General features: G+C 40.0%; 1 protein-coding gene across 1 annotated transcript; it reads left to right on the top strand.

The window, feature by feature from the left end:
* Nucleotides 1–497: 497 nt before the first annotated feature.
* Nucleotides 498–16,782, top strand: SKP1 (S-phase kinase associated protein 1). The gene is made up of 6 exons (XM_040444483.1): nucleotides 498–656; nucleotides 3,550–3,646; nucleotides 9,311–9,384; nucleotides 13,443–13,586; nucleotides 15,047–15,187; nucleotides 15,886–16,782. The coding sequence occupies exons 2-6, from the start codon at nucleotides 3,550–3,552 to the stop codon at nucleotides 15,919–15,921; spliced, it is 492 nt and encodes a 163-aa protein (XP_040300417.1). The 5' UTR covers nucleotides 498–656; the 3' UTR covers nucleotides 15,922–16,782.
* The last annotated feature ends 3,030 nt before the right edge of the window (nucleotides 16,783–19,812 follow it).

The raw sequence follows: 19,812 nt of genomic DNA, 5'->3' as shown, positions 1-19,812 counted from the left end.
ATGGGTTGTTATGGAGAGAGAACTAACGCATGCTGGGCACAGGGGATGACGCCGAGGCACCCAGCGGTATCTCAGGGCGGTGACTGCAACGCCCATCTGCCATTCTTCGCCTGAGCCTTCTTTCCCCTTCAGGAAAGGGGAGCCAGAAAGCCTCCCGAACATTAACCCTCCCCTCCCCCCCTCCACACATCCACTAGCAGTTTCTAGGTTTTTCAGGACTGGGGTCTTTAATTCGGCTTAGGCCAGCCCCTGCCTGAAGGACCCTGGCTGGCTGCGGAGTACCCCAGTTAGGTCCGCTCTCCTCCTTTCAGGACAGCGAGCCGCGCTCTCGGGGGTGGGGTGGGGTGGGGTGGGGTGGGGTGGGGTGGGGTGGAGTGAGAGGGTAAGGACGAAACCCCGCCCCCGCGCCTCGCGCCCGCCGCCTCTCCGCCCCACCGTCCTTGGCCTGCGTCAGGCGATCTCGGCGGCCAGCCCCGCCGGCTCTGTGACGCCTCGGGCTCAGGGGTCCTCGGCGCCTGCGCCCGCTTCTATAAAGGCCGACGCCGCGCCGCGCCGCCGTAGTGGCCTTGTTCTCTGCCTTTCTCTTCTCGTAGCGGAGGCTGCCCTGCCCTGTTTTTGTCACCCTCCGGCCCGCAGTCTCCTTGAGACCGAGCACCGTGAGTAGACGCAGGCCGAGCGGAATGGGGCGGTAGCGCCGTGGATTGCGAGCTGGGTGTCCGCACCGCTGTGCTTTGGCCTGCCGGAGGCGGGAGGCACCTGGGCCTTGCGTCCCTCAGGCCCAGTGGAACCTGTCGCTGGGTCCCGTTCTCCCGCCCCACCTCCCCCTCCCTCCCATCCCCCCCCCGACGGCGAGGCCTCTCCTGGCCGCGCGTCCTCACGACGCCTCGTGGGCGCCCAGGCCGGCGGGCGGGAGAAGGTGCGAGCCGGGCCCGGGATTGGTCCTTCCTCGCACGGGGCGAGCGTCAGTCTGCGCAGAGCTCGGCTGCGAGGCCCGGGCTGCAGCCCTGGGCTTCTCTTGGGCGGGGGTGGCGGCGGGGCTTTCAGTGCAGGTCTTTGGGCGGGCGTGGGCGTGGTGTGCGTGTTTGTTTGGTGTCCGGAGGGAGCGTGGCCGGTGGGAGTTTGGGAGCGCTGGATTTTTGGCTCGCGTTCCTTCTCTCCCTTGTATCTGCCCTCACTAGTCCCGGGTCCTGGCTGTGTTTGGGCCTCATGCTTGCAGATAGCCGCTTGCTCCTTCAGAATATTTCTCGCCATTTTTTTTGCCACAGCTTGGAGTTGCTGAAACAACTGTTGAAATAGCAGATGCCCTCGTCATGGTGGTGTGACTTGTAGGGAGGCCTAACTCATTAAAAGCTAGACGCTTTGGGTCATGTTTTACAGGGTTAGAATGTTCACCTGGATAGGACCTCACGTTTGGGTTTTGGGATAGTGAATGTATCAGAGCGTCACAATAGAATGTATCTGTCACAGAGCAACGCAGACTTCGCTCTCCTCTCTAAAAGGAGGTGCTAGAATTCGGGTCCCTTAAAACAGCTTTTTCTTTATGTTGTTGACAGAACCTGCTTCATTCCAGTCATGGAGGGGGATTTAATTTTCAAGATGAGGAGCTTAAAGAATTGCTTGAAAACCTGTCAAATCAAAATCTCATCCATTATTATTGCAGTTTTGCACCGAATTCTAGCTCTAAGACATTAAAAAAAAGTTCTCTTTAAGTATTAAGTTTGGCATCACAAAGTGCATCCGATTACAGATTAACAGATTGCCTCCCTGCTTATTTAATAAGATCTCAACTCCCTTAAGAGTAACCTAATACAGGAATTTGACTATGACTAAGCAGATCTAATTATTTGCCAAGAGTTATTTGAGAGAAATACGAAATGGTCACCTTCCTTAAAACTAATTTTATCAACTGAAGTTCCAGACTTGTCATTCTTTAGTGTTCATTCCAGTACTATCGAATGTAAAAAGAATGTAGAATGTTTGGTAAAAAAAAAAAAAAAAGAGTTCACGTTGAAGTATTTCCTTTGGGATTACCTTTTGTTACTGCCCTGTCACAGGGAAGGTTCTCTGAACTGGGCACTTCTCTGTTGAACAGAACAACTGCATTATTGGCAAGCATTAAGCATCATGGAGGAACAGACATCTTTGTGAACTGAAAAGTGAAATGAGATTCTCTCTAACCATTGATTCAGAGCAGGATATTTCAGTAGCTGGTTTTAAAACATAGCTTTACATTTTTGCTTCCTTTCTTTTGTTTATTTGGAGGAATGGAGATAATTGGGAAAAGGCGAATGAATATTTTAACTGATTTCATGGGTTCGAAGTCTTTGATCCTAAAATAGGTGCAGTGAATGGTTGAAATGTTTTTAGTGTTTGAGATAGAGAATCCCAAGTAGGTTCTCCATGTCAGCACAGAGCCCTATGTAGGGCTTGAACTCACAAACCATGAAATCACGACCTGAGCTGAAATCAGGAGTTGGGCGTTTAACCAGCTGAGCCACTCAGGCGCCCCGAAGTGAATGTTTTAAATGCCAAACTCTGTAATTTCAACTTAATAGTGACATTGCAGGATTATGAATACTCAGAAGCAAGGGCCTTTAAATTCTGTACTTGAAACTTGAAGAGATCGTGGATTAATCTTGAGAGTCTTCCCCCAAGTGCCTCTGCCAGCAATCTGAAAATAAGAAATTGATGGCTTAGAACTTTTAATTTTAAAGAAGTGTTTGGTTGTTTTTTTGTCAGAACTCAAGTCCTTTGTAGTTAATTGCTTAATTAATTTTTATCTAAGAAGTGTCTTTTCCCCAATGACTCATAATTTATCTGAGGTAATAAATACATTTTTGGAGCAAGTAATGGGTTATTTCTTTGAGGATTTTAGCAGAACTCAAACTTGGAAACCTGGACAGTCTTAATGAAAGCTAAGAAGTACTGTTAAATTTAGGTACCTTATTTGGTTTTGTAAATTAGATTATTTGTTTATCCTTAAATATTTCATTATCTTGCATATTTTACATTGATGCAAACATATGTAAGTATATTCTCATATACTCCTTGGATTTGAACTCATTTTTCACTTAAGTTTCACTATTGGAAAATGAGTACGTTATTAGCTTTGTTTGTTTAGGACTGACCACCCTCAGGTTTGCAGTTTTTTGTGGCAGTTAACTATTCAGATGAGAGTAATCAGTACTTAGAGCAGAAAAGCAGGCAAAGACAAAATAAAACAAGTTTATTTGAAATATATTTTGCATTAGAAGTGTAGAATGTAACTCTTAAATTTATTCCAGTAATAATTTCATTAGGGCAGGCCTTAAAAGCTTGTGTTCCTATGAGTTATAAAAAATTTGAAACTTTGAAAAAATTTTCTGTCAACATTTCTATACTAGCCTGTGAATAACCACTTGAAGTGTTTAACGGGGGTTTTACATAGTACGGGTGCTTAGGATTTTGTAGTTAGTAAGATAGAGGTCTTCTAACAGATTATAGTTGACCAAATGTATAGAACTAATATCTCTTAAATTTCAAGTTCAATATAATACCTTTTTTTTTTAGATGCCTTCAATTAAGTTGCAGAGTTCTGATGGAGAGATATTTGAAGTTGATGTTGAAATTGCCAAACAGTCTGTGACTATCAAGACCATGTTGGAAGGTAAGTTTATTAGAAAACCTGGGTAAAGGAAAAGTAGAAGTAATATTTAGGTGGAGATAACCTGTCAACACTGAATTTATACAAGGCATGATTTGTCATTAAGTGCGCAAGAGTATGAGGGGTAAATAAAGTTTACATTTTTTAAATTAAAAACTACAGTTTTCTGATACAGGACAGCCTTGCTGTATTGTCTGAATTAATGAGGTTGTTTGTTTTTTTTTTTTTTTTTCCTGTTGCTAAATAGGTAAGGCCATAAACTAATACTGAAGTGATTTCCCAGCATCAGACAATAATGGCCCAATTCTCTTTGAAGTAAATTTGGGTTCGCTGTTTGTAATGAGAAAAATAAAAGCCTCCGGAAAAAGAGATACCTCCCTATATGGTAGCTAAATAGAGTACTTTGTTTCAGCAGGGGAGTAAGCTGAGTAGATGGTAAATTGAGATGTCGGTCTTTTTTTTTTTTTTTTTTTTTTTAAACCACATTTTCCTTTTTGTCTTTTTTGTCGTTCCTTTGAAACTGCTGCAAAGCATAGACCCCGCACATTAAAGAAGTAAGGTTACAAAACAGGTCCTGAAACATTTTGAAACTTTTACTAGTTCACTTGAATCTTTTCTTACTATTCCAGTGGATTGGTAGACATTAATTAATAGTATATGGAGACAATGCAAATCAGTTTCTTGCATTGGTGAAAAAAAATTAATATTAAGAAGAATGTTGTTCAGTATTCAAATATCAAAGGTTTTTATGTAGCTTATGCTTCAGCTAAGAGAAAAGTTACATGCCAAGCACTAGCTGTATGCTGGGGAAAGGAAGCTAAGTGAGAAACCGTCTTTGCCCTTGAAGGATTTACAAACTGGGAAGAAAGACACCAAACAAGACACGCTGTCACATGGTATAATTAGTGCATTGATAAAATGTGCCAAGAGGTGCTGGGGAAATATCTTGGCTGATGTTATTTTTCAGGCTTGGGTAGAGACTATAGTGGGTGGTACTAGTGAGGTGATATTTCAAATTTAGTAAAATTAGGATGTTTTGGGAGGTTATTCTGAGGTAAAGTGGACAAGGTGTGTTAGAGAAAAGTAAAATTGAAATTTTTAGTTGGGGTTTATTGGTGTGGGGGTGAACTTGTGATACTGTAGTTGGTAGAGCTGAAGAATGGGCTTGAGAGAAATGGAAAGAATGTGACTTTGGAGCTTGAACATGTTATGTATGTTTGGTCCCCTCCCCACCCCACGCCCAAAAGAGTTTTGTAACAGTCTACTAGACAGTTGAGTGTGTGGATTGATCCCTGAGCTGTAGACTGCTAGGGATACATAGATTTTGTGTGGTGGGTTGTAGGAGTATTTATCTGTGGGAGTAAATTGAGGTTGGCAGTCAGCCATATTGGAATGGGAGACAGGTGGAATTAAGAGAGTAGAAGTCAGAAGTGGGGAATGAGTGGAATAAGATTTGTGGAAGTCAAGGGAGGCATTTTGAGGTGACCAGAGTGATTATCACATTCATCTACAGACTGGTTATTTGGAATTTCATAGTAAGAGGATTTCTTCCTGCACATATTAAGTTCGGTAGAGGCAAAAGCTAAATTACAGAGGGTGTGTCTTCTGTTTCCTAAGCTGGTAATTTCTGCTTGCTGATAAAAGCTGAACATGTAATTCTTTTTGGTAATTGGTACCAATCATGTGGCACTTACGGTCCTGTATCCTGGTACATACATACATAGATCACTTCTATTAAGTTGTAAACCCCTTGGTACATCCCACAGTCACTGTTCATCAAGTACCTGTTGAATGAAGAACTATGGTATGGTCACTAATAAAGAGTGTGAAAGCATTCCAAGTTCCCTAAAGGCAGGTGAGTAAGGCTTTGTCTAGAAGATGTAGAACTGATACCAAAACTGCTGCCTGAATACTTGCTTTGGCGATGAAAGTGTTCTTTATTTCATCTTAGTAGTGTCTTGCACACTAATCTGTCCTGTGCTGCTTCAAAAAGCATTTGCCCACATAAGAACATAGGGCTCCGTGAAGGTTATCCATGCCTCTTTTGATCACTGAAGCAAGTGGAGTGATAGCAACAGTTAAATGATTCTTTGCCTTCATACTTCATAGCCTTTGGGCATCATAGGTGAATGGTTTTTATCTTAAGTACCAGTCGTTTATATAAAATTCTAGCCTCATCAGGATTGGAGTCCATTGGATTTGGCAGCTTACTGCTTTCTTTGTTTTGCATCTGCAGTATCTCTGATTATGGGTTTTTTGTGACTTAGAAGACAAAAATAAAACCTAATCACAGTATAATCAGAACTGAAAATCTTGGCATGTGTGCACGTGGACGTACTGATTTGTTCAGGTTCAGGATGTGGTATCAGGATACAGGTGTCTTTCAGAAGTCCTTGAAACTAAATAGCTTAAAGGAATGACTGTTGCTACTTGTGAAGTCAGTCTAAAAGTGGAAAAGACATTGTACATCCTTAGTTTAAATGCTAGGGAGGTGATCCTTGATAACTGTTTTATTTATTTTGAGAGAGAGAGCGAGCAAGCACCTGCGCACGCACAAGATGGGGAGGAGCAGAGGGAGTGGGAGAGAGAATCCCAGGCGTGCTCCACACCTTCAGCGCAGAGCCTGATGTGGGACTCAGTGCCACAAACCGATCTGTGAGATCATGACCTGAGCTGAAATCAAAAGCCAGAGGCCACTCAGGTGCCCCAATAAGGCCCTTGTTTTTAACAGGGCTTAAACCTTCTTCCAAATAACATTTGGATCTAAACAAGTTGGTGTTCTGTATTATGGTTCCTCAAGTATTTTATATATTGTAACTTCCTTTTCTCCCTTCTAATTAAAAATACTTCACACTAGGGGCACCTGGCTAGCTCATTCAGTAGAGTATGTGACTTTTGATCTCAGGGTCATGATTTCAAGCCTCATATTGGGCATGGAGCCTACTTTAAATAAATAAGTAAGTAACTAAGTAAGTAAATAAATAAATTTTTAAAAAGGCATTAAGTTTCTTTCCTTTTTTTTTTTCCAATGTTTATTTTTGAGAGAGCCTGTGCCGGAGCACCTGGGGAGAGGCAGAGAGAGAGAGACACAGGATCCAGAGCAGGTTCTTCCCTGATAGTAGAGAGCCTGATGCTGGACTTTAACTGTTGAACTATGAGATCATGATCTGAGCTGAAGTCTGACACTTAACAGACTGAGCCATCCAGGCGCCCCTAAATAAATTAATTAATTTACAAAATACTTCATACTAGAACAGGAAAAGCAAAAGTGGCTTAATGCAAATTGAGATAGTCATTTTTGTACTTTTACTCTAGGTTGAGATGGGATCAGGGAATGACATTGGTAGAAAGGAGGAGAGGGGACAGGATTGATCCATCTGTACAGGAAACTAAGATAATTTTTCAGTCTACTCTCTTTACCACTCCACTGGAACTGCTTGTTAAGCTCAGTGACTTCCATGTTGTCAAGTGCGTGATCTGTTTTATTTCTCATCTAGACCTGTTGACAGCATTTGATCATCCCCTTCTACATTTGACTTGCAGGATACTTTACTTAGTACTTACCTCACGGCTTTCTATCCTCTCATTTTTAAATATTGATTGATTGATTGGTTGAGACAGCATAAGTGGGGGAGAGGGAGAGAGAATCCTAAGCAGGCTCCACCTGGTGACTGCACAGAGCCTGATGTGTGGGGCTCGAACTTAAGAAACTGAGATCATGACCTGAGCTGAAACCAAGAGTTGGATGCTTAACTAACTGAGCCACCTAGGCACCCTTCTGTCTTCCCATTTTTAAAGTCTGTAGTTCCTCAAGGCTGGCTTAATCATTGGATCTTTTCATAATATATGTACTCCTTGATTCCCTTGGTCATCTCATCTAGCCTCATAATGTTATGTGCCGTCTGTACACCAGTTCCCCAAACTACCTGTGATTCTGATCTCTTTTAATTTTTACACTTGACATATTTAACTGGTTTGTCTACCCTTGGAGATCTAATTGGTACCTCAGAGTTAGGGAACTAGACTAACTTTGTCTAGTTAGTTAGACAACTAACTAGATTGACACTTCTCTGACATATCAGAGAACACTTCTCTGCTCATATCAGTTAATGGTAACTCCAGTGGCACTTTCATCCATCCACTTCCTCATGTCATAAACCTTTGTCTTCCTTGACTCTTAACTCTACTTCCCATCTGTTGGCAAACCTTTTTGCCTCTACCATCAAAATACATACAGAATTGGATCATTCTTCCATAGCTGTAAACCTGTACAAGCCACCAGCCTCAGAGTTGTTTTCCTTCTTTCTCCTGTTCTCTGCCACCTATTCCCAGTACAGTAGCCAAAATGCACAGTACCCAGTTACTATCAAGTCCTCTGTTGTTGGTCTCATCTGCTTTCACCCTTGCTAACCCTGCTCTAGTAATATTGGATCCCTTCTGTGTTATTAGAACATGCCAGACCTTCCTATCAGAAGACCTTTGCCTTTGCCATTTTCTCTGCTTAGGTGTTCTGTCTCCTTTAGGGTTTTACTCAGATGTCATCTTTTAAATAAGACATGTTTGAGCAGTTCTATCTAAAATTGCAGCAATTCTTTGCATCCTCCTGTGTTCATTGCTGACTCTCCATTGCCTAGGACGCCTGTTAACTTATCAGGAACTGAAATGATTTGATTCAGCACTGGCCATGTCAGCATAACTGATTGTTTGCTACAACCAGTATAGTGCTGAAGTAACTTTGGGACACTAATCTTGGTACTTGCTAACTAGTAAATAACTTTGGCCGTTCTTTTAGTCATGTAGAAACTGAAGGGTGGACCCATTTGGCATGAAAAATACTCTTATTTAGGATCTTTAACGTAGGGATTTTATTTTTAAGGTTTTTCCGTGGAGTTCACCATCACTTTGAGAATCTGAAAGTTAGGTGTTTTTACCAGGACAACCTGTAGATTCACAATTGTAGGTAATATGTACGTGATGAATAACTCTTAACAGGTATCCACTGAAACTGAGTCCCTCAACCCACATTCTTGTTAATTTCCCTACACAGAATATTGTTAATACTTCTGTATTCCTGTGAAGTTATTTTAAATCTAAATATCTCAGTATATGCCCATTTTTATTCAGTTAACACTTATTTTCTTATACCTGGCTTTTAAAAACTTTAATCCTGAGATCATACCAGTACATAAGGAGCTGCCTGCCTTATTTTTGTCAGTGGTTGCATGATTTGTGTGTGTATATATACATCTTTGGGCTTCAGATTTTAATACATTGAGATTCTGTTACTTGAATACTTTTTCCTCTGTCTTTCTAAATGCAGCCCATCTAGAGAGTTTGGTATTAAGAGTAAGGCTAAGGGTCTGGCTTTAATTTTTTACTAAATGGCTGACCAGTCATCTCAGTCCCACTTATTAAGTGACTTTTCTTTCTTATTAAGGATCCTTTTTGTGTAATAATCCTGAAATTGTCTACTCCCACAACTTTTTATAGTTTTTGGTGGTTTATGGACCTGTTGGGAACCACTAACTTTAAATGCTCATAAGAGAACTATTTTTAGTAGAGTACTTTTCATAGTCGTAGACAATGTCTTGCAAATTACTCATTTGAGACATAGCCTCCTTGGTATAAATAATGGGAATAATGGCACCTCTCTTCTGGTTTTCTTAGATTTGGGAATGGATGACGAAGGAGATGATGACCCAGTTCCTCTACCAAATGTTAATGCAGCAATATTAAAAAAGGTAAGGTAACAAACTATATATTTGTATATATGCTTTTGTTTTTTCATTGAACATCCTTGTGATCTTATTGTACTGCTACATAGATCGCTTCCTTACATCGACTGATTATGAGTCTGGATATTTGTTATGTTTATTTAACTAGGTCCTGTGATTATTTGATAGATACGCTGCAAGGGGAGCTTGAGGATAAATATACCCACACCATTGACCACCTTACCTTGTGTCTAAGCATAAAAGGCTCTTCACGTTGAATAGAATTGTAGCATTTCAGGGTACATGGCTCCTTAACAGAGCCAGCCATTTAATTGGATGCTCATCTGAAGAAATAGCACCGAGTTTTTATAAAGTGGAGGAAACTAGTTAAGCTTAGAGATGAGAATGGTTGGTTCCAGTTGGCCTTTTGCTCAGAGATTTTCAAAGGTCATTGGCTATATGCAGTTTCATCTTAATGCTTTCTCTTGATCCTGGTGTGAGATACAGCTGTGCTGCGTATTTTTCCATATCCTACCACAATTAGCTATTAGCATTTCTTTTAATTGCCCTAGACTGGGTAAAAAGTGATTCTCTAAGCCTGAACATTTTTTGGCATGTATTATTGGCCATTTGTATTTTCTGCTTGGTCTGTTTTCCTTTGCGTGTCTTTCTGGTGGGCTTTTTAAACATAGTTGTAGGAGCACCTCGGTGGCTCAGTTGGTTAAGTGTCTGACTTGATTTTGGCCCAGGTCATGATCTCATGGTTCATGGGATGTAGCCCTGTGTTGGGCCTTGCACTACCAGCACAGAGCCTGGTTGGGATTCTCTCTTCTCTGTCTCTCTGTCTCTCTCTACCTTTCCCTCCCTCCCTCCCCTGCTAGCATACGTGCATGTGCTCTCCCTCTCTCAAAATAAACTTAAAATTGTTATGAAATACACATAACATAAAAATTGCCATTTTTGGATGCCTGGGTGGCTCAGTTGGTTAAGTGTCTGATTTTGGGTCAGGTCATAATCTCGCATTTGGTGAGTTTGAGCCCTGTGTTGGATTCTTTGCTGACAGCTCAGAGCCTGGAGCCTGCTTCAGATTCTGTTTCTCCCTCTCCCCCTGCCCCTCTCCCACTTGTTCTCTCTCAAGAATAAATAAACAGGGGCACCTGGGTGACTTAGTCGGTTAAGCGTCCAACTTCGGCTCAGGTCATAATCTCACAGTTCATGCATGAGTTTGAGCCCCGTGTCAGACTCTGTGCTGACAGCTCAGAGCCTGGAGCCTGCTTCGAATTTCGTGTCTTCCTCTCTCTTTGCCCCTCCCCCACTCATGCTTGCTTGCTCTCTCTCTTTCAAAAATAAACATTAAAATTTCTTTTTAAAAATTGCCATTTTAACTTTTTTAACTGGACACCTCAGTGGCATTAAGTACATTTGCACTGTTGTACAGCCACCACGACTCACCATCTGTAGGAATTTTTCCTCATTCCAAACTGAGACTCAGTACTACTTAAACAATAACTCCTCAATAACCCCTTCCAGCCCCTGTTAACCACTATTTTCTGTGTCTGTGAATTGGACTGTTGTGGGCACCTCATATAAATGGGATTATACAATATTTGTCTTTTTGTGTCTGGCTTTGCATAATGTTTTCAAGATTCATCCATTTTGTAATCTAGTGGACTTTTTATAGGAGTTGTTTATATGGTGTTTCTATCACTTTGCATTGACTTAAGTCAGTTAATAGTATTTTATGGTTTAGAAGCTTTATATTTTATCCAGTTAGATTTTTTTCTTCTGGGTATTGTCTTGCAATAAACATTCTGTTTTATCCTAATGTAAAATGCATCTAAAAGGACTTTATTCAAATGCCATTTTTTAGGTGTTGGAGTTATAGCAGTAACCAGAGACCAAATGTCTGCCCTTAGGGAATTAACATCCTAAAGGTGTGGGGGAACCATACAAGATAAATAAGTCAGATGAGAAAGCTGTGGAGCATAACTGGGTTGATCGATGGAGAGTTAGCTATTTTTAAAATAAAGGTGGTTAGGAAATGCCTGAGAAGTCGATCGTTGAACAAAGACATGATTATGTGGGGGAATAGAGTTCTGGGCATGGGGAGCAAGTGCAGTGACCCTAAGACAAGAGCATGTTCTACTCTGAGGAAAGGTGGGAAGGCAGCAAGTGTGGTGACTAGAGCATAATGAACAAGCAAGGAGTTAGTACAGAAGATCAGAGTTAATGGTCTGGGTGATACGGGGCCACTTCAGAGAATAAGTTTTTTAAGCCTATTCTTAGGAATATTTGAAATTACATACTGAATAACTGCATGATCCAAAACTGCAAAAAAGTATATGGTAGGGGGCGCCTGGGTGGCGCAGTCGGTTAAGCGTCCGACTTCAGCCAGGTCACGATCTCGCGGTCCGTGAGTTCGAGCCCCGCGTCGGGCTCTGGGCTGATGGCTCGGAGCCTGGAGCCTGTTTCCGATTCTGTGTCTCCCTCTCTCTCTGCCCCTCCCCCGTTCATGCTCTGTCTCTCTCTGTCCCAAAAATAAATAAACGTTGAAAAAAAAAAAATTAAAAAAAAAAAAAAGTATATGGTAAAACCTCTCATCCTTGGCTCTGTCTAACCTGCAACCCCCTCAAGTAATACTAGTCAACATTAGTTTCTTAGATATACTTACCAGTTTTTTTAATGCTTACGTAAGCAAATACTGCTGTTGTTTTCTTATACAACTGGAATACTTAAAAAACTATTGTTTATTTCATTAAAACTCCATAGCTTGACTTTCCCTTCTAGAAATAGTTCTTTCCTTTTCTTACATCCTGGCAGTATAGTTTGTCAGTTCTGCCATTTTTTCTCAGCATTGCTTATTCCTCCAGTATTATACTGAATAAATTTTAATCATACAGAAAAGTGAAACTATACAGCAAACACCCACTTACCACCTAGATTCTATAGCCTATAACTCTTTCAGTGTTGATTTTGGTCTTTATGATGGTACATAGAGTCTAACCAACTCTCTGAAACTTTATGTGTGTTTATTCCCCTTCTAAGGGAACGTGTGGGCTTTTCTTGCTTTGTTCTTATGCCCAGTATTCTTGTGCGCATGTCACGGATGTTTAGAATTTCTTGGTGATAATGTATGCACATCCTCACCCTCACTAGTATTTGATAGATTACTTTCCAAAGGGGTTATTTTTTTTGTAACTTTTTTTTTTTTTTTTTACGTTTATTTAATTTTGACAGACTGAGACAGAACACACGTGGGGGCGGGGCAGAGAGAAAGGGAAACAGAGAATCCGAAGCAGGCTCCAGGTTCTGAGCTGTCAGCATAGAGACAAGCGATGAGATCATGACCTGAGCCGAAGTCAGATGCTTAACTGACTGAGCCACCCAGGCACCCCTCAAAGGGGTTATTACCTCACTCTCCAGTATAAAGGTTCATGTTATCCTCACACTATTGCCAGAGATTAGTATCAAAATCCTGAGTTGGTTTTTTTTTTTTGTCAGCCTCAAGTAGTAACTGTAATATTGGTTTTTGCATCTAATAAAACTGAGCATTTTCTCCTGAGATTTCTTTTGTGAATAGCCTGTTCATATCTGTAGCTCATTTCTTTAGTGGTTTGTTTTTTTTTTTTTTTTCAAGTAAGCTCTGTCCCCCGTGTGGGGCTCAGACTCACTATTCTGAGATCAAGAGAGAGACACATACTCTACTGACTGAGCTAGCCAGGTGCCCCACTTTGTAGTGATTTTTAAGATTTATATTCTAGAGGGTAATCCATTGCTGGTTGCTCATGTTGCATGTAGTTTTTAGTCATTGTCCTGTCTGACTTTATGTATTTTTTGCACAGGAGCTTTTTAGTGTGGTCAAGTATAATTATCTATCTGCATGTTTGCTTTTAAGATCGTCTAACCCCTAGGGTTATGAAGATTCCTCAAGCTTCAGTTTTGCTTTTCAAGTTTGACTACTAACTTGATTATTCAAGTGAACTTCTAGCTAGTTCTTAGCCCAGTGTAAAAACAACTTTGCCCCATTAGTGGAATGAGTACCTTGTGATGTAATGCCACAGAGGAATAAACTTTCATTTTTACAGGTCATTCAATGGTGCACCCACCACAAGGATGACCCCCCTCCTCCTGAGGATGATGAGAACAAAGAAAAGCGAACAGATGATATCCCTGTTTGGGACCAAGAATTCCTGAAAGTTGACCAAGGAACACTTTTTGAACTTATTCTGGTATGTTCTTAATACATTCTTTAAGATATTTCTAGCACTTCTAATAGTTAAATTTATTAAATTCATTGACACTGAATTTTAATTCTCTATAAACTCCAGTGCAGTGCTATATTTGAATTTATATATTAAGAACCATATTAAATAAGTGATCAAATGTAAATGCAACAGAGGGTGGAGATGGTCACATTGAATTTTTAAAAAGCAAAATTCAGCTATGCTGTGTCCAAAACACCCACTTTAAAGAGACAGATTTAAAGGGTGGAAAAAGATTAAATTATGATAACAGTAATCAATAGAAAACTGCAGTGACTATATTAAAGTAGATTTCAGAGCAAAGAATATCACCAGGATTAAAGAGGGTTGCCGCATAATGATGAAGGGATCAGTTCATTATTAGGGCATTATAGTCCTAAGTGTTTATTGCCTAAAAGAATTTCCAAAAAGTGAAACAAAAACCAGTAGAACTCAAAGGATGGATAGACAAATCCACAAGCCTAGTGATTTTAACACGTGTCTCTACTTCATTGATAAAACAAGTAGAATCAGTAAGGATGTAGAAGCCATGAATGACACTATTGACTGACTTATCCTGATGGACATTTATAGAATGTTAAATATAATGACAGCAGAATACATACTCTTCTCAAAAGTATACTACTAAGATAGACCTGTTAATGGTAGGAAAAAAGTCCCAATATTTGAAAGGAGTCAAGGCACATACACTGTGTGATCTGATCACAGTGAAATTAAATGAGAAGTCTGTAACAAAGCTATCTGGAAAATCTAAATATTTGGAAACTTAACACTTCTTAGTAACCCATGAGTCAAAGAAGAAATCAAAAGAAAAACTAGAAAAGAATTAAAAATTGTATGCCAGAAAGTATTTTGATCTGAATGGAAATAAAACCCAACACAAAAATCGCAGATGCAGCTAAAGTAGTATTCAGAGAAAAGTTGATAGCACTAAACCACCTGTATTGGAAAAGAAGATCACTGATCTAAGCTTTTACCTTACACTAATGAAAGATGAAATTAAAGCCAAAGGGAATATTGAAGGTAAGAGTAGAAAATAGAGAAAACCAAAGAAACCAAAGAAATTGTTTGAGATCAGTAAAATATAATGCTATGACTGCTTTTGCCTCTTTATATATTTTTGTCAAGATTTGACATATGCTTGTGCACCCATGAGCACAAACATGCACGCCCATAAGTAGCGGCTCTTCTCTAGCATTAGAGGTAGTGTAGTTTGCTTAAGGCAGCAGCAGGACTCCATATTATAGAAGGTATAACAGAAGGACATACAAAAATATTTCACAAAAGAATCTGATTTATTTTCCCTTTAATTTCATAAAATTAACTAGCATTTTAGTTTAGTTAATTAGATATGGATTGGCAATCACTACCTTTAGATTTAGGTTACAACCTCAAATAATTCTTTAATGAAAACAATCACTTTACAGGCTGCGAACTACTTAGACATTAAAGGTTTGCTTGATGTTACATGCAAGACTGTTGCCAATATGATCAAGGGGAAAACTCCTGAGGAGATTCGCAAGACCTTCAATATCAAAAATGATTTTACTGAAGAAGAGGAAGCCCAGGTAGGTTGCTCACAGCTTGTTCTTGATCACACACTTTTTAAAAAATAATGAAATGCAAACATGCTCAGAAAAGATGTGTTGTCTCTATCAGGGAATCTTGACTTTTACTTGAGGGTTAGTAGGCACCTTCTGTGTTATAAAAATACTCGTTTTGAGAGTGGTCTGTTAAGTCTAAACACTTGCACAATACCACTCTTGCCTAAGCATAAGAACGATTAGTTTTCAATCATAGGTGCTCTTTGATAGTTACTCCTTTGCAGTTACTAGTTTTGGCACCTGGGACCTTAAATGTAAGCAAGCCATAAATATTTGACTTCAGAAAAGCAACCCCTGTGGATGGTGTTATGCCAGGACACTTATGAGCATCTTAGTGAGTGGGGGAAGAAATGAATGAAAAGATCAGAATGTTGACACAGCTACAAACTGAAATAATGTGCATGAACTGTTTGAATTTGTTGCCATGTCTGGTGACTGAAGCTTTAATGCCCATTGCCTTTGTTTTTTTGATAATTTCAGCAGGGTAGAATAAAAACCTGGGGAGGCAAAGAAGGATAACCAGGAAGTGTACTTGTAACCTGGTATTTTTCCAGTTTTTTGTCTGTCCCTGTCTGACCCTCTTCATAGTCTGTTGATGAATCATTAGGTAGTAGTCTGAGGAAAGACTTCTTAAGGTGCTTCCTTATATCTGTCTCTTCTAGGTACGCAAAGAGAACCAGTGGTGTGAAGAGAAGTGAAATGTTATGCCTGACACTGTAACACTGTAAGGATTGTTCCAAATACTAGTTGCACTGCTCTGTTTATAATTGTTAATATTAGACAAACCGTAGACAAACGCAGCAGCAAATCAGTTGTTTTAGCAGAATATTGTCCTCCTTGCATGTGTAGTTTGAGTACAGATTCCAAACTTATGGCTGAGTTTCTTCCAGTATGATCAAAAGTTTTTGTTTCTTCACTCTGAATAAAACTCAACTGTGGGTTCGCTATAGAAGGTGGCATTTTGGGATTTCCCTCTCTGTAAAATGTTTTCCATCTAGTTTATTGTCAGTTAACGTTAGTTTAATAACCTTTTAAAAGTTGGCATTGTAAATAAAACAAGTTGCAAAAAGTTTTCTGAACTAGAATTAACAACGTATTATCTTTATTCATGAGTTGGAAACTGGAAAAAGGCTACTTGAGGTAAATGTTTTGAGTGGGATTATTAGGATGTCTTCCAGCTTCCTGGAATCAAAGAGTGCCACTGGTATTGATGAACCTGTATGTAGCAGGGCTCCTTTAATTGGATCTAAGGACTTGTTTTTGCATTTTTAATCCTCAGCTTTGACTATGTTGGCTAGAGAGTCAGTTACTCCTCAGTTTGTGGTTTTGGGGGAAATATAACTAGATGGTCTGTTAGCTTTTCAATTAAAAAGGACAAATAACCTGTGTGATATGTCATCTTTTTATAATCAGTGATCCCATGTGGGGGAAACGTCACACTACTTGCATGTAAAAATAATTTAACCTTTAACATTAAAATGTCTGGCAAAACCTAGAAGGTATGCATCATGAATGCAAGATACTTTCAATAAAAAGTAAGTTACATAGTAGGTGGTAAATGGTTTGCTTTTGTGTACTTAACTGTGTCTCTTCGCTTGTTATTAAATGAGTTAAATATACGAATGGTTTTGTAGCTGGAGACAGCTTATAGTCAGTTTGTGTCTTGACTCACTGGAGGCTGCTTACAAAACAATTGGGTTCTGGTAGGCTTGTGTCTTTTCTGACTGCCAGTGACAGGGTTTGCTAGAGCCAATGCTTTATTTTTTATTTATTTTATTTTTTGCCAGTGCTTTAGTTCTTAATCTGTGTACATGGCCACACAGGACTGCATGTCCTGATCTTGTTGCCAGCCTCTGCCCTACAGTAGAATGTTTTCTTGATGGCTTGAGATGGCTCACAAATTGTTTTATCATCTTGTTTCTTTCCTCCTATGTGCTCCCTTTTTTCTTCCTTTCCCATTTAGCATCACCTGTATTCACATGTAATCTTCCTGCATTCTCTTCATGTTTACTGTGAGCTTTTGTGGCTCAGATTATTTGTTGACAGTAATTTGGCCTTATACTTGACCTCTCATTGCCCCAAGTCTGTCTTATTTAATAAAGTCCCGTATGCTGTGTTACATGAATTCCTGTTCGTTGCTTGTACCAGAGATTGCAAGCTACAGCCCATGTGTGGGTGAAATCCATCCCACAGCCTGTTTTTGCAGTCTTTGAGTTGAAAATGGTTTTTATGTTTTTAGAGTATTGTTAAAAAATCAATATAGGAGACTGTATTTGACCAAAAAGCCTAAAAAGTTTATTCTCTGGCCCTTGAGAGAAAAAGTTTGCCAACCTTTGTGACTACTTCTGGCTCCCTGGCTCCCTTCATTCCAGGGATCATACTTCTTTTCCATTTGTCCTAGTTTTAATTGGGAAGGTGGCAGAATTCAACCCTAGCTGCAGTGTCTCCTCTGCTAATTCCTGCCTGTCAGTTCTTGTAAAAAGCTTAATCCCACCCCCCATTCTATCCCTAGCAAGATTATGAAAAACAAAACTCTTGAAAGTTCAGGATTGTTAGCACATGTGCCATGTTTAGTTTGGGAAGGAAACATATCCGCTTCTGGGAAACAAAACCTGTTCTCAGTCTGTATAACCCCCAAGAATTGTTGGAATTACAGGACTAAATAATACCACTACCCATATTTAAAGGACACTAGGATCTTTCTGAATAGGTAATACTTGAGTAGACAAGATATATATAGTAAAGATTTTTGCCCCCTTCATGATTTTCTGTAGATTATGGCCCTAGGTTTTAAACAAAATATCCTGATAATGTTAAACTCTCAGGTTTAATAGAAGTCTGACAGCTCATCCACTAGAAAATAGGCCATTTGTGGACATTGCGTGCCCACAGAAGTCATAGGTTTGGTGTTCAGAGGCACTTCAGGCTGGCTGCAGCACTCGGCCTACCTTATCCTTTCTAACCTGCTGTCCACTCAATATTTCTTTAATATGCCTACTAAGAGTTTCTGTGCCCTTACCTTACGCAGGGAAGGTAAGTGGCCCTTTCTCCTTATCCACAGTAACCAAACCTATCTTCAGAGATAAACTCTTTCCCACTCTCCTGGCTTTTCTAAACTAAAACTGTGGAATGAAGTCATACTGTGAGGCCGGACCCCGTTTCTGCCTCTTAGTGCCTACCTGTCCTTAGGTAAGTTCGAAATGGTAATTTCTTTGGCTTCTCAGCTTTTCATTGACTGTGTTACTTAGGATTGAGAGTAAACCAAACTACTTCTGAATGTTCGCTTAGTCCTTTTTCCCTGACATAGCCATGGATTAAGGATATGCCCCCTCAAACAGATTCTAATAATTGTTATATTGTAGAAGCAAGTTATGTCATTTGAAGTGCTGCTATATTTTATTAGCTTGCCTTCACAAATCTATCTTTAATACAAAAGGTAGGTACTGCTTTGCAGTTTTTATGTTTTTCCAAAGATGCACAGAGACATCCTAACATTGTTACAGATTCTTGAGTGGCATTATAGCTGTGATTTGTTTATTCTGCAACTGTTTGAACACATCAGCTCCTGGAATTAAGATTTATACTGTAATTTGGTGCACTGTTAGGACTGCAGCCCTGTAATATGAAGTTAATGGTAATGCTGAGCTTAGACTGGAACTAGCTGTAGGAGAAGAAGAGTAACAATGAATTCCTATGAACATGTGACTCAGAGCGGGCAGATATTCCAAACCACATGGTCTCTTAGCTTACTTAAAAACTGGCCAATCCTATAGCTGGCTGATCCAAGGTAAATTAAGAAATTAGGGGGTGCCTGGGTGGCTCAGTCGGTTAAGCATCCAACTCTTGGTTTTGATTCAGGTCATGGTCTCCTGGTTGTGGGATTGAGCCCCTCCACACCCAGTGTGGAGCCTGTTTGGGATATGTTCGTTCTCTCTCTCTCTCCCCCTCTCTCTCCCTCTCCTTCCCTCTCTCTCCCTCTCTCTCCCTCTCCTTCCCTCCTTCTCTCTCTCTCCCTCCCTCTCTCAAACTTAAAAAAGAATATATACTGTATCTGAAAAAAAATGAAATGCTGTATAGGTTGCCTAGACTCTTACTAGGGCAGTTTATACAGGGATGGGAAGTGGCTTGCATGAGGAAAGAACTGAGAGAACAGCAGTACCCTTTATCATATCCATGGCCTAAGAAGCTTTCATCTTTCCAAGCTTAACTTGTGCCACCACTTCCATTTGAAGGTCTTTCTGGTCTTTCTTGTTCTAAAGCTCATTATACATTTAAATGGAATGGAATCAAACAAATATTCTCCCTAGAAGTTACTTGAGCTTTATAAAGATGGTAATCTTCAGTTATCTGGTTTGTATGAAAACTGATTTTACGCTAGGACAGAAGAGAGTAAGGGAGAAGACTGCAAGTAAAGGGAAAACATATGAAATGATTGAATCCCTAAAGTGTAGCCTCTGGCTTCTCTTTTGTAGGAAGTGTAAGAGATGGTTGCCCTTTTGGGAGCTTTTGGCGTAGCTCATGAGGCAAGGCATAAATACTGCTAGGAGGGGATGAGTAACTATTAAAAATGTTCCTGTACAGAACAAGAT

Source organism: Herpailurus yagouaroundi, unplaced genomic scaffold (genome assembly GCF_014898765.1).
Source record: "Herpailurus yagouaroundi ecotype Mexico unplaced genomic scaffold, PumYag 192, whole genome shotgun sequence".
NCBI lineage: Eukaryota > Metazoa > Chordata > Mammalia > Carnivora > Felidae > Herpailurus > Herpailurus yagouaroundi.
The sequence above is the reverse complement of the archived record's forward strand: the minus strand, read 5'-3'. Positions and strand labels throughout refer to the sequence as shown.

Coding starts and splice junctions, on each gene's coding strand:
- SKP1 (XM_040444483.1), top strand. CDS start 3,550: ATGCCTTCAATTAAGTTGCAGAGTTCTGATGGAGAGATATTTGAAGTT. Junction 3,647..9,310: donor TATCAAGACCATGTTGGAAG/GTAAGTTTATTA, acceptor TGGTTTTCTTAG/ATTTGGGAATGGATGACGAA. Junction 13,587..15,046: donor CACTTTTTGAACTTATTCTG/GTATGTTCTTAA, acceptor ATCACTTTACAG/GCTGCGAACTACTTAGACAT.